We start from the raw sequence: 15622 nt of genomic DNA on the forward strand, positions 1-15622 counted from the left end.
GATCATGACATAAGATTCCTATCTGATATATATAAAAGAAAGTAATAAGGTAGCCTGGCACTAAAAGAAGCAGAATCAAAGCATATTGTTAATTAAATCATGAGCAAATAAAACAGAGCTCAGTTTTCACCAGAGATAAAATATTGCAATGGGTATGAAATATATGAAACATCTTCTTTTAGACAATACATTCTCTTCTTCTACTTCTTCTGGGAAGTGCTTCGAGGTGTAGGCAACACCACATAAAATGTCTTGTTTCTATTTGCTACCTTTCTAAATTCAGAAGTAAGTGAAGTGACCTGCTGAGAGGACTCCACACACAGTATGAACCTTACTTGCCAGGCATCAGATTGGCAGGTTGAAAGCTGTACAGATGTTTAAACTACAGTTGCTATCCCTGGCCCCTTTACCCATCAAAATTTGCTTTAACTGAAACATAAAAAGTTCAATACTGATGAGATATGTTCCATAGACAGTTTCAGTCAATGTGTTAGCTGCCACGTTTACTTCAACTATTATTTATTTTAGAGTCTTCACTAGTGGTCCCATTTATAGTTGAAGGAATTCATAGAATGGACAGATAGTTAGTCAGATCACTTCAGTGAGGAAAATATAATCACTCAGTTTTTTAAAAAAGCCTCCACCGCCAAAACTATCAAAATGATCATACATTTATTTCTTCAATCAATCAGTAAATCTAGGGTGTGATATATTTTTTGCACACTAACTCTGGTACCACTACTTATTAATTCTAAAGGTGAAACTACTTAATATTAGATGAGTTCATAATTCATAACCAATATATTTATTGCAATTATAGTTGTCAGCACATTTCATTTTCAGGAGTTTGTTGACAGTTTTTAAAAGAAAAACGATGTCTACAAACCTTTATGTTAATTTATTTATATGCAGGAAAAGTTGGTTAACTGAAATATATTAAGATCAGGAGATGGTGTGATTTATGGCAAAGGATTCCTGCATGAGATATAGAGCTTGCAGGAAGAAAGGCAGGAATGTAATAGGAGACAGAATGGTCCTCTGGGATGTCTAAATTCTCATTTAAAATGTTTGGCAACGAACACCATAGCAATCCACATGCTTAATCACCAAATTTGGTGTGTTTTCTACTAAGGCCAAAATTAAAAATCTTTAAATAAGGTTTCAAACCTGACTACTGAACTATTTTAGGTTTACTCTCTTTTTCAATAATACTTATTCTTTCAAGAATGCACATGAGCAGACTTTTGTCGAAACAATATGTTTAAAGTACAGTTGCTATCCCTGGCCCCTTCCACATATCTGTACAAAATCCACAATGAACTGGATTATACGTATAGCAGTGTGTACTCAGACAATCCAGTTCAAAGCAAATATTGTAGATTATCTGCCTTGGTATTCTGGGTAATGTGGCTGTGTGAAAGAACCCCCAGATACTTCGTTGCAATTTCAGGATCGATCTGCAAACTTCAGTACTTCCCAGAAATATGCTAATGAAAGGGATCTACAGCCTGGGATTTAAACTCTGAGATTTTCATCTCCAACAACAGTGAAATCTTTTATTTGGGGCTGTAGTTGTTTGAGCATCCAAACATTTTTTTTCCAGATATAGCAATATAGAGATTACTTGAGAAATTCAATATTATTTGCCTAGGAAAGGGGCCTGTGGCATCACAAAAGACAGACACATCCTAGATAGCAAGACATTTGACAATACATAGAAACATCCTAGATAGCAAGAGACATTACTTCACCAATTCTAATGAAGTTTACATTTTACTGAGTCTTTGTCTCGGCCCTCACAAGGAGAATGTCCTCTGTCTGTATTGAAATCCCTCCAGACCAACAACAAAATCAACATGTGATACAAAATGCAGAGATATGAGTCCAATACTATCACTTTTTTCTTAGCTCAGACTTGCTAAAGAGGTCAAACCCAATATAAACTGGAGTATTTTTTATGTCTATAACAAAAGAAAGTACACTATGTGGAAAAGATGATGAAATGCTTGAAGGAAGGATAGAAAAGGAAGTACACTACTCAACACTTCTTTGCCTCAGAAAACCGTGCTCACTTTGGGGAAGATGGAACAGACGATTCAGCAGGGGAAATACATAATAGGTAGTACAGAAATACCTGGCAATCCTAAACAAATTCAAATCTCCGGTAACAGATGAACTACATCCAAGAGTATTAAATTACCTTATGTCCAGACCCAGAATACCAAAAGAGCTGACCAAGAGGACCTAGTTGATTCCTAGACAGTTCTGTCAATGCAACTCTGCGGCAACTTCCAGAGGCAATATAACATAGAACCCCCGGAGGAGATACCAAATTCCTAGAGATATCATTTTCCCTGGATAATAATAATTAGGTCTGCAGATATAAACTATAATGATAATGAGTTCAGGGGCTCATGCCACGCATGAGCCAGACAGAAGCCAAGCCCCTTGCTACATCAGTTCATTGTTCTAAATATCTGTATAATATTAGCCTCTTAGCAACTGTTCGGTTTAACATTTTTCCCATTCTTGATACTATTTGTTAAGCAATTGTTTGGTGTAAGAAGGTATTATGTATAGCAATTCCTAACCTTTGGTCCTTCAGGTGCTTTGGACTTCAACTCCCAGTTGTTAGGAATATTGGGAGTTGAAGTCCAAAACACCTGGAGGACCAATGGTTGGGAACCACTGAAGTATAGAATAAATTTACACTTAAATAAACCTTGTGCCATAGTTATGGGGTTTTTATCCAATAATTTCCTTAATTTAACATAGCATAAGACAAGTTAGTATTTTCCTTGCATTTAAGCTTCTAGAATTTTTAGCTTCCAGGTATGTGTACACACACACACACACACACACACACCTGGACAGACAACCATAGTAACACAAGAAAATTAGAAATAATGGCAAGAATTTTAGTTAATGTTGTAAAATGATCCTAATGTACACTTGAATGTAGAAGATTGGCAATAACAGTTCAACTTAATAGGGAACAGTAACTTCTGCCATTTCAGCAGCAGACTCATACATGTTGATGGTGCCTCACATGTGTACCTTATTATCCCACCCTTTGGGAGCTATAACTTTCTCCGTCTCTCATCACGGAGAACTGTTTCGAAATTCAGAGTACTGAAACACAATAATCTTAGTAAGTGCACTTAACTCTGATTAACACAGAACAAATACAAAGTTACTTCCTTTACAAGTCATTGGAATATAGTAGGCTTGGCATATTCATGGAGGTTCAGTTTTGGGATCTGTTATGGATATGCAAAACATACACAATCACATCTTATATTATTAAACGGTGTCAATGTGAATGTACCTATTTCAGCATGTCCATATTGCTGCCATTTAATAATATGGGTTATGATAATCCACGGTCATTAGAAATTGTGGCTTTGGATCCTGTGGAACCAGAGGGTTCATTGTAAAATAGGATGAGCATCCTTTATCCAGAATGTACGTGTGGGTGGCTGATATAGAGACACTTTTGCTTTCTGATTATTCAATGTACACAAACTGTTCCATGCACAAAATTAATAAAACTATTATATAAAATTGCCTTCAAGCCATGTGTGCAAGGTGTATATGGAGCATAGATGAATTTCAGGATTAGAATTTAGGAGATATACAATTTTCAATACATCTCATTATGTGGGTATTTGTCAATGCAGATAGTCCACTCCCCTCCCCCAATAAATCCAAAATATTTCTGTTCCCACATATTTCAAATAATGGAGATTGGCTGGGAGTCAGCTACATTAAGATCACTACTGACCGAAAAGTCATGAGTTCGAAGCCAGCCCAGGTCAGCGTGAGCTTCCAACGTGTCCTAGAAAACTGCTGGTGGGACAGCAACACTGGTAGATTTCCTATCACCACACCAAAGATAACTAAGAGCTGCAGACAACAAATACATTTGTAGCTCTCTCTATGCTAACTACATAAAGTACAATTTTGAAAATGCCCACTCTGAAAAGTATTGTTACTATTTTTATACTATTAAGGAACTTTATGAAACATGCGGCATTAGAAATGGAAACATTTCTGTGGGTAAGTATGGCAGCAGAAAAGTTTTCCATCTTGCACAGTTGTTCAAGCCTCACTGAAATTAAAGTGTCACCAATACATGCTGGTGGTCTTCTGTTCTATTGGTCAAATTCCTATAGTTGCTGCTTTGGCACAATGTCATGAAGAGTTGAGATGAAAGGCTTTCAATTATCTTACAGGAATTATAACTTCACATAATGTCTTGATGTAAAAATAAAATAGCACTCTGTTCTTCATCAGTTAAAATATTAACTCATCATTTCATGTTGATGATAGCCCTATTTAATTGATTTGTGTTTATAAATCTATATTTCAGATTGGTGAAGTTTATTAATAATTTAATTTCCCAGCATTTTAATATAACTGACTTCTGAAAAAATGGCATGTTCTTATGATGAAATCAATTATGTATGAAAATCCATCTTCTTACAATTGTTTACAATATGCTGAACAGTAATAAGCAACATTCTTCTTCTGACAAGTGTTTAAATGTTATTAATCAGACTAAACAGAAGTAAACTCCAACACAAATATTTAACAAGAAACAACAGAAACTATGTGAACTAGTCATATATACTGAGCAATTCTCCAGAAAACATAATTTTCATAGTCCAGGAAGTAAGATCCAATAGTGATGGAAGTAAATGCTGAACTTTATTTCAAAACAAATGGCCTAATGTCATGGGGCATGAATTCAAAATGTTAAACAATCTTGGTAAAGTTTACAGATCTGAGAAGTAATATTGATTACAAGACCACCTACTTTGTCATATTGTCTATCCTAACAAATATTTAATTTTTAAACAAACAAGCTCATGATGAAACAGTCCACATAAAAGATTATCTGGTTGACCAATGAACCAGTTCTAATAAGGAGAAATAATGCATCAATAATAATTTAATTAATACAGTATTATGTTATTCTAATTAACCTTTAACATTACCCCAGAGGGTCTATTTATTTGTTGCATTTGTATGCCACTTTTCCCTGGGCATTGTTGCCCCACAGATATTCTGACATCAATGCAAGAAAGCTAAATTTCCATACAATTATAAGTACAAATAACTAAGATTCTAGGATTTCAATCCAAAACAAAGAAGCATCTCACTTTTGAATGCAGGTGGTATGTTGCTGACCGAAGGGAGGTTCTGTAACCATTTCCTACATGCGATCCTTGGTCCATCATCTAATCATATAGTTTTGCTGTTCTTCGCTTATTCATGCCTTTCTTCTTTTCATCATATGTATGTGTTGTTCTTGTTGTTTATCACACCACTAAATTATGCCTTGATGAACTTGTGGAAACAGGCAAGAGTCAGACAAGTTAGTTGTAGATGAGCCTGATTAATTTCCATACAGTTGTATGGACCACATGGACAATATTCAAGTCCACCTCATTCTTGCTCAGATTCTTGTGGACCTGGAGATGGAAGCTGGATAGATCAAAAACCTGTCCTAATATATCCTAACCATGTATTTACTGACACTGAGACTTCAAAATTGATGAGCTAAGGGCATCAGAGATTTCTAAATACCTAGGAGGTGTCACCTAGGACTTCTCTTATGATACCTGGAATAACTTCCTAGGGATCACAGCTTCCACTTAGGAAAGTAACAGGTAGTTCATTGCTGTTAATTTCATTTGGAACTCCCAATTTATTTACCAACTTTAACAATGTCAAAAATTGATTAATTTAGTATTAAATATTTGCTGACTACCAAATTTTTGACTGTGGCAAAGCTTGAAAGACAAAAGGAAAATATTGTAATACTTTGGATTTTTTTGTATGTCAAAATACCATCTAGTATTTTGACTCTTCAAATAAACTCTACTGGCAATTCAGAGATGTAACATTTGTTTCAGCCCAGAACTAAATTTGCTGTAAGTTGTATCATGTATTAAATCCAATACATAAACAGACTAGACTTTTCTTTAGTTTGGAATAATTACAATGGTCCTTGTGCAATATGTATAGAAAAATACATTTCAGAAGTAAAGTAAGATGGAAATATTTCTATGACAATGTCTAATGTTGTACCAGAGACACAGAGAGAACCCACCTGAGTCTAGAAGTGTTTTGAAAGATAATTATGTATCAACTGAGTTTCAGATACTAAACAATCTAACTACATAGGTTTCAAGTTCTGATACTTAATGCTCTAAATCTACCTTCATATTGGCAGTGCATGAAACTCTCCTTTATTTGCCCTGCAATTCATCAAGCTAGCTGAAAATTAGCTCTAGGTAGTTTCTCAAAACTGTGAAGAAGGGTGGGGACATTACCCCTTTCTTCTATTTTCTCTGGAGCCTGCTGTTCTAACTGTTCAATCTGGTGTTGGGTCTTCCCTGCATCCTACTTGTAATGACCATAAAATCTGAACAAGAAGTTCGGTATATTTAAAAGTATCAATTTTCTATAACTCAAAGACTTACAATGCATCATAAAAATGAAGACAGATTTATGCGTGCATGTACAGAATTTTACAAAATTGTAGTAAAAGGAAACAGATATAAAATTATTATGTTCTAGAACAGTAGGATGACAAATATCATGAATTCATCTCTGTAAAAAGCACCATGAGTATTTGTGAATTTATTTTAAGTTTACTTAAAATATGCCAAATGGAATTAGCTAAGAAATTTAATGTATTTATTTATTCCCCTTATTTATATCCCGCCTTTCTCTATCCCGGAGGGGACTCAAAGCAGCTTACAGATTGTACCTCCACAGTGCCTTAAAACATACAATGACACCTTAAAACAACCTGAATTAAAGTAATACATAATAAACATTAAAATACATCTAAACAATGTACTTTACCTGACTAGATAGGTAAATATGGGTTTTGGTTTCATCAACCTCCATTTTTCTTATGATTTTCATTTTAATAGCCAAATTGACTTTTTAACACAATGCAAGTAGCTGGTGAAGAGGATTGTTTGCTTTACTAGTTTCCTCTGTTGTTTTGTCCATGTATACTCTGTAAGAGATTCTATAGACATGTATTTCTCCAGCCTTCATTCACCATGCTTCACCAGGAGCATAGTTTTTAACCTGAAATATATAAGTGTGTCCTTCACTTATGTGTTTATTTTCCTTTTAACATTTACATTTTCAAGATAGACTCCACTGCCTTGTTGTTCACATCTCTTTTGATATGCTTTGAAGAAGGTACAAAGTTCAAAAATATGGTATCTGTATAATATACACCATTTTTTCATTCTGATTCTTTATATTACAACATTGCAATACAATATACATTTTATCTCTCATCCCCATTTGGAAGTAGGTGCAAGAGTTGAGCTGTCACTTGAACTCGAAACACAGAATTGCACTTCTAACATACTGTATATGTCAATTATCCTTCCTACATTTTAGTATTTAGTGGAATTACCACATTATGAAACAGACTTACAAATGGAATGCAGAGAGGTCAAGTAGGGCCACAAGGTCTTACTTTGCTTCACCAACTACTGGTATTATTTTTCAAGATGCAAGAAAAAGGAATTAATTCTTTTAGTATTAAGAAATAAAATGGAATATATCCAGCCATCTTACAGATCAACTGATAATTAATTGACAATTCCTACAAAGATCTTTGATAAGCATCTTTTTTAATACACCTGCTGCCTTAATGTTCAGGAAAATAATAGAACAGGTGAAGAAGAAAAAGGCCTTTGAGGAACATATTTAAATTTAATTACTTAATAGCTAACTGTCTGGCTCTAAACATTTGGGATCTGAAGGGCGGGTGTGAACTTTGGCACTCCTTTTCTGTTGCAAAGCAACATTTTGAACTGATGTTTGAACCATTCAAGATCAGGGAAATTTTAAAATACCCACTTATATAAATCATGAGAATGAATGAATGAATGAATAAATACATTTGGAAGAGGTCTGCCACACTTCAAGGAAGTCTATTCCACTGCTTCAGAGTGTTTTGCCTAGTGTAGACACAGTCTCGGTCTGTTTAGACTGAGACTGTGTCTATAGGCAAAAATAGTTTGCTTTTGTTTCACTTGAACAATAGTTTTATAATCTGAACTATATGACCCTATTTACACTGCCATATAATGCAGTTTGAAACTGCATTATATGTTCAGTACAGAGTCATATAATGCAGTTCAATGCAGTTACACTGCATTATATGAGTCTACATTGACCATATAATGCAGTTTCAAGCTGCATTATATGGCAGTGTAGATAGGGTCTATGATTCAGTTAGATCCAGAAATAATACAATGAGCATAAAGAGAAGGAATCACTATTGGTTGTGTTTCATCCCCTAATAGGACAAAAAATGGGAGCTGGGCAGATGTAAAAAGACTGTAAAAACGCACTTGCCAGAGGTCTTGTCAACTAAAGTAGTGAGAAATACTGTGTATTGATCTGGTTGAACAAATTCCAAAACACACAAGCAGCAATAGCTTTTCCAAAGCAAAAAATAAATTATGCAAGTATTTGAAGCTTCTTCATAAGGGAAAGATATTAAAAAATAACACAAGAAGAAGTAAGTGAGGATGTTTAAGTTACAAACCTACATTCTCAGATGTTACTTTGTTGCTAGCTAAGATATATTGATGTTAATATATCCAAAACAGGACCAATTTCCTATCAGGACCATGTGAGTAAAGGCAAGGGTCAATAAAAGATGGTTAACAAAATTTCAGGTCCATCAGCAACAAAAAATATTTTCTTTTAAGATCCTACTGTCCTTGTACTCTACAAAGCTAACTGTTCCTTTCCAATAAGCCTACTGTTATTTATATTGTTGCCCCACCTCTTTCTGGTACAATTGTAGGAGAGACTGGAAAGTTTCACTTCCCTTTTTTGGTCAATAGAAGTACAGTCTTAATTTCACAAGAATCAAGAATGGTGGTTAGTGCCATATACAGAAACAAGTCTAAGCTGTAAACCAGGGTTTGAAGTTGGCACATTTCCTTTAACCAGAGTTAAGTCTTAAACACAGTTTAACAAGTAACTTCAGATAGCTGAAAATGAAATGCTTATGTAAACTGCTAAACCGAGATGCAAAAGATCTGTAATGCTAAACTGAGGTTTAACATAATGTCCATATGAAAACACATTACTAGCATGGAAAGCAAGTCATGCTTAGTCATTGGTTAAGGGATAGGGATGATGTGAGTTGTAGTACAGTAACATCAACAGAATCACAGACTCGTCACATTTGTCACCAGAATTGCCATGGATCACCACGGTGCCCAGCAAAGGGGGGGGGGCAGGGAAAACTCATTGCCCCATGCTCTGCATCACCCGGCTTCCCCCTGTCCCCATCCCACAGGGGAAATCATTCACTGTCTGGTTTCCCATATTGATCCTAATGCTAAACTGGAAGTCTCCCATGATGCAGCATCGTCATCATACATCAGTTCCTCTACAATTTTGCCACACCCCACTGGAAGAAGATGTATGTTATGGGATGGGAGCCAGTGGGCTCAGTGGCAAAAGTGAAGAGGAAGCAGCGTATGCCCCAGAATTTGGCCTGTCTGATGAGGCTGCAAATGCCTAGCTTATAACATCAGAAGGGCAACATTTCAATTTCTTTCCATGTCACTGAAATATCGTCATCATTCAAAATACTTAGATAGCAAAGAAAAGAAACATTTATTACTATATTTCTTCAATTCTAAGACACACTTTCCCCCTATGTAAACATCTCTAAAATGGGGTGCATCTTAGAATCACAGGTGTATCTTTTGAAATTACCATGTGTCTTACATTCAATGATGTCTTACAATTGAAGAAATAGAGCATCTATAAAACTGTTTCATTCACCTGTTATATTAATGTTACTTGTCCTTGCTCAGCCCAGCTATAATACCATGCTAGAATAAATTATAATGACTGGCATAAAGTATTATCCATTTAGTACATGTTACACAGCACATATTAATTTTGTTGCTTAGAAAAAGCTTATTTTGGAATCATAGCTACAACATCCTGTGCCTTGTGTTGCATAATAACTGATATAATCTGATGAATAGTCCAGTGAAACGGTAGTTCACGTTTCACATCTCAAATCGGCCATACACATGATGGGGGTCCTTCATTATGTCAGTCTTAAATCATTGTTTATATTATGGAAGGATGAAACTAACCTTCCTTATATGGAAGGATTAGTGAAAATATACACTTTTAAGTTCTGCTGTATAAATACTAGAAGGTGGCTCAGTACACATTGGCAGAAGATTCCCAGACTCAACACAGCCTTGTTTCTTGGTTGTTCATCAACAAACACTTGCAAAAAGACACAACAAGGAATTCAAGATAAATTTGTGACTCATTTATTATCTCCCCATCAAGCCTTCCCCATTTGTGGCATGCAAGTTACTTCCATTCAATGAATACATTAAATAGTGCAGAGTAAGGAAACAATAAACACAGATACAGTAAATATTTGATACACACAAACACCACACACAAACACATATATACACAGTAGAGTCTCACTTATCCAATCTTCAGTCATCCAACGTTCTGTATTATTCAACGCAGTCTGCCTCCTGCCCAGATCCACAGTTGTTTCAATACATTGAGATGTTTTGGTGCTAAATTAATAAATACCATAATTACTACATAACGTTACCGTGTACTGAACTGCTTTTTCTGTCGATTTGTTGTAAAACATGGTGTTTTGGTGCTTAATTTGTAAAAACATAACATAATTTGATGCTTAATAGGCTTTTCCTTAATCCCTCATTATCCAACATTTTTGCTTCTCCAACATTCTACCTGCTTGTCTACTGTATATACAATATTATTTGCAATTGTGTGGGTTAAGTATGAATAGAAAGGTAGAAAAGAGCCCTGTACAAATCCTCTCACATTGGTACTGTGTTCAAGCTTAAATCTTGTTGGAATTCTGGCATTATTTCTGCTTTGAGAAAATGTTAATGAATATTATTTAGTCACTTCTGTGAATAAGAATCAGAACAGAAAAACTGAAAAACAAGAAAAGCATCACAGTTTTTAAAAGAAAACTGCATCACAAATAAAGGAGCCTGGTGCTTGCCTGTATGGTTGTGTTTGTATTGACGATGATGCTTCCTGTGCTTATTTTTCCAAATTTGGTAAAGTTATAAACTAATATAAATTTCACAATGGAGAATATAAGAGATCAAATACAGTGCCAAACTATTATTATTTTCACTAGATGAGAATGGAATGTTTCATATACAGAGAGCTAACATTCCTTTCATTAAATAATATTAAACATCTTGAAAGACAAATAAAAGATTTCTAACAATATTACACAAGAAGGGAGCAAGAGAAAATGCAAAATCACTACATAATATGTGAAAGATTTTTAGGTAGGGGAAGGCAGTCAACTTTTAAAAGAAAAAAAATGGGCTCATATAATAAACAAAACGATGGTCTGGGATTTTATGAGACTTTCTGAAGCATGCTACATACATTGTTATGTAACATTATCCTTCTGGCTTATTTATTCTAACTAAAATTGCTATCAGTATCAGCTGACATAGTCAACATTCAGCAATGATGGGTTCTGTAATGGAAAACATCTAGCATAGGCTTGCTCAAAACCTGACACCATATTTGTTACAGAGTCTAGGGAGGTGTCCAGTATACCATCTGGTCATTTTTATAGGATCAATTTTAGTTATTGAGGCTTGATTATGCAGACAAAATGCCTACCACATGTAAAGACTACGAATAAACAAACAGTTCCCATGTTGGAGGATGTAAACAAGTATTTGTAATGAGACAAAATCCTTTTTAAGTGGGTCATAAAGGATATGACATTGAAAGTGAATAGTGAAGTGGTCACGTCTGCAGATAACATCGGATCATTAGTATGGTAAAACAAAATAACATAGCTATGATCTTCTAAGGGATTGTTTCAAGATGACAAAATGGGCACAGAAATGGCAAATGTGATTAATAGTATATGAGCTGGTGCTGAGTGACCAAGAAAGATATCTTGGACTGTAGCAGATACTTGGATGAAAACCTTATGTGCAGTTATTGTGAAAGAGCAAATCACATGGGGATAGAAAAATTTAGATAGGGAGAAATGTTTCGGTCTATTTTCATAATACTGGAGCCTAGCATTGAATCTGAATGGTGGAAGACTGTAACAGACTGAAAAAAGTAATTGTTTTCACACATAGTCAATACTATGAAATTTGCTACCAGATGCTACAGCAACAGCTACCAACTTGGATGGCACTAAAAGAGTTTTACAAAAACTTATGGAAGATAACACTATCAGTGGATAGTAATCATAATGGAGTTACACAATCCTCAGTATGCCTCTGAATACCAGCTGCTTGGAATGTAATATGTTGTGTTTATGGATTTCTCTGTTGATAGCTTCTATCAGGTCAACTTATGGCAAACCTACAATTACAAGGGATGTAACTGAGGAAACAAGCAGCAGTGCTAGATAGGCCTTTGGTCTGACTCGGCACAACTTCCTTTAGCCCAACTTTTTTGGCATTTGTGGGATTGGATAAAAATACCCCCTGGAGACAAACTGAAGAGGTGGGGGGTTTCTCACAATCATCTTGTAGTTTTGTAAGTACAAGATGATAAAGAACTCTTCTCCTTTACTGCTATTTTGATGATGCTACACAATGTCATAGTTCACACTGTGATTTTCTCTTCAGGAATACCACTGAGCAGCTACAAGGCTATTATTTCAAGTAATGTGAAATTATTGCTTAAAGAAAAATGCTGAAGAAAAAAATTACTTTGATATTTCAGTTTATTACAGGTAAGTTTTTCCACACATTATTTTAGAATTTATAAGTACACACATACTTTACTTCTCTTGTGAGGGCTGAGGCTGTCTCTACAGTGCCATATAATAATTTGAACTGCATTATTTGGCAGTGTACATCGAGTCTGAGTTATCCGGGAGCCTTTCTACACAGGAATTAAAATCCATCTTGAATTCAAAATGAAATTGTGGTGTTTATAAACGTACATCCCTAAAGCACACTGCAGCCATAAAATCTGCTGGTGCCCACTAGTGTATATACCATGTATTTATTTACGACATTTGTAGCCCGCCTTTCTCAGCCTTGCGGTGACTCAAGGTGGCTCACAGAAATAGCAATTTTAGTGCCATACATTCATAAAAATACAGTTAAAAACATTTGACTCAATATTTTAAAAGCTTATATAAACCATATAAAAACATATAATCACTGATGTCATACTGTTAAAATCATTATCCATGTAGAGCAGGAATCCAGCAGCATTCCCTTGGTCAGAAGGTAAACAAAGACCTCCCGAGAGGGGAAACTGTAGTGTTCCCATGGGAATGCCTGCGTTCCCTTTCTGTCTTTCCCCTGAATTGCTCTAATTCTCATCAGTTAGGCTACTTCTTTTCAGTCAATCTTACCAGAGGAGGTTGGGAAAAATTATTATTTGGATCAAACTGATCCGCATCCAGTGGATCTTTGTGACCACTTTCCCAGCTTCCTGCAGGTTTGTAGACTGTCTGTGTAAACACTCTTCAGTGAATCAGGGCCCTTCCAGACAGGTCCAAATCCCAAGAGAAACTTGGATTTTATATCCCATTTTCTCCCAGGATTCAAGCCTCTCAGAAGTCCCAAACCCCAGGATTTTGCTGGAAGGGTGGCTACATGCCCTCCCATGCCTACCAGAGGCCAATCTGAGAAGGCATCTAGCCAGCCCCCAGCCCCCCATTTTCCCTAAAAACTTACTGGAGGGGCCTGGCTGCATCCTCAGTCCCTTTGGAGAAAGCTCTTAACATATCATGTCACAAGCTTTCTCTGAGGCACCTACGGATGCAGCGAGGCCCCTCCAGTAAATTTAGGAAGAAAATGGGAGGGGAGGGTGGGATGCCATCCTGCTCCTTCGGGCTTTTAGAGCCTGATAAACTGGGATGGCAATTGAGATTGACCCCTGATCATGGAAAGGCAGTCCCAAGGGTCAATCCCCACAGGCCTAACTGTTGCACCTCAGATTCGCCTTGCTGAAAAACACCAAACTGCATACAGCCAGAAGTTTTTATGGTTTATTAAAAATAAAAGGTAAAAAGTTAATAAATGCAAAGGTTAATGTTCGAAAAGATCAGGATAACATAGCACTTGAAGCATAATCCAATAGGCATCACCAAAGCAAGACCCAAGAGAACATGACAAAGTCCTGGAAACCATGAACACAAAGACTGCAAGATAATCCAGCCTAGCCTAGGCAAACTCCTTAGGTAAACACAAAGTTGCTTTGGCAAAGATCTGGTCTCAAACACCCTGTTTAATACCCTTTGCAAAACATGAAGGTGTTTCTCTGCCCCCCCCCTCTTCTTTGCTATCTTCTCACTCCTTCGAACACGGAATTCCAACCGATCAGCCCAATCTAAAGTTCCCATATCGTCACGGTCATTCTGCTCGTTGTCGTCAGCCTGTTTTCCTCCTTGCTCATTATCAGGCTGAGAACCAGTCAAAGAACTGTCTTCTTTCTCAGAGTCAATCTGCATCTGGCTATTTTCGGTATCAACACTCTCATGCCTTGCTGTGGGAAACTGCACTTCTTCTTCACTGTCTATAGAAAGGCCATTTTGAACCAAACTGTGAACCCGAGTCCTATCATCCTCTGATTCCAGCTGTGTCACAACACCAACTGGGGGCCTATCCAGACAGGCCCCAAAAACAGGATATGTCTCGGTTTTACTGAAGGTGCCAAATGCCAGGAGGGAGTGAGGAGGAACATTATGGCAGCCAGGTAAGGTTTTTTTTTACTTATAGAGGAAAATTTGGGGGGCTTTGAGGTGCTTGCATGCCATCCTGACTTTGGCACAGATTTCTGGCCTGTTTGGAAGCACCCTGGGAAATCCCAGTTTTCTCCAGATTATTCTGGATTAACCTGAAGCATCGTTTGGAGACAAATATCAAAAGTAGCTTGACAATTATGGACTGGATGAGTTTATTGACAAATGATCACTACCATCATCATTGCATTTTGGAACTTTCCATCCACAGTAATGATATTGATACCACTGAACAGTAAGGGCTTCTCAAATGCATTGAGGCATAAACTGAAAAATTGCAAACAAATCCTAAAAGGGACTGTGTACCATTCCTACATCTTTGGGAAATAATTTTCACAAAAGTGGTCATTATTTGCACCACATCTTTAAAAAAAATTGTTATGGGTAGCCAGGAGTCAAAATGAGATAGCTTCAGGAATTAAACTCTGCATATTCAATATGCCACTAGTTGCCTGCAACTTATGTTACATATAGCTGACATTTCTCTTAACAAGCCTTTGTAAATATGTAGCACATTATGAATGACAATTTGCTCCACAGATTGGGGTAGGAGTGTCAGGCTTAATACTGACAAAGAGTAAAGTTGTTTTAAAAAGAGAACTAAATATAACTGGATAAGTGAAGCAATTTATTTTCCATGTTAGTTACATCTTCCTATGCAATCATAGCCAAACAAGCTATGAAGTAACATTTCATACACAAATACAACTTGGTCAGCTGCCTTTCATTTAAATCTACAGCCTCTACATTTCCCCAGTAATTTTAAAAATACATAAAACA

At 36.3% G+C, this 15622-nt stretch overlaps 1 protein-coding gene across 3 annotated transcripts in view; it reads right to left on the reverse strand.

Annotated features, from left to right (window-relative positions):
* VEGFC (vascular endothelial growth factor C) overlaps positions 1-15622 on the reverse strand; it is a 54737-nt gene that overhangs the window by 22000 nt on the left and 17115 nt on the right. Inside the window, exon 1 of one of the 3 annotated variants that reach the window (XM_060778684.2) lies at positions 5166-5457. The exons of the other annotated variants lie outside the window; for them this stretch is intronic. Within the exon in view, the coding sequence (XP_060634667.2) occupies positions 5166-5243 (78 nt within the window). The 5' untranslated portion in view covers positions 5244-5457. Of the gene's footprint in view, positions 1-5165; positions 5458-15622 lie in introns of those variants that run through there. 3 annotated transcript variants of the gene reach the window in all.

The sequence above is a fragment of the Anolis sagrei genome, chromosome 5 (assembly GCF_037176765.1).
Source record: "Anolis sagrei isolate rAnoSag1 chromosome 5, rAnoSag1.mat, whole genome shotgun sequence".
Taxonomy (NCBI): domain Eukaryota; kingdom Metazoa; phylum Chordata; class Lepidosauria; order Squamata; family Dactyloidae; genus Anolis; species Anolis sagrei.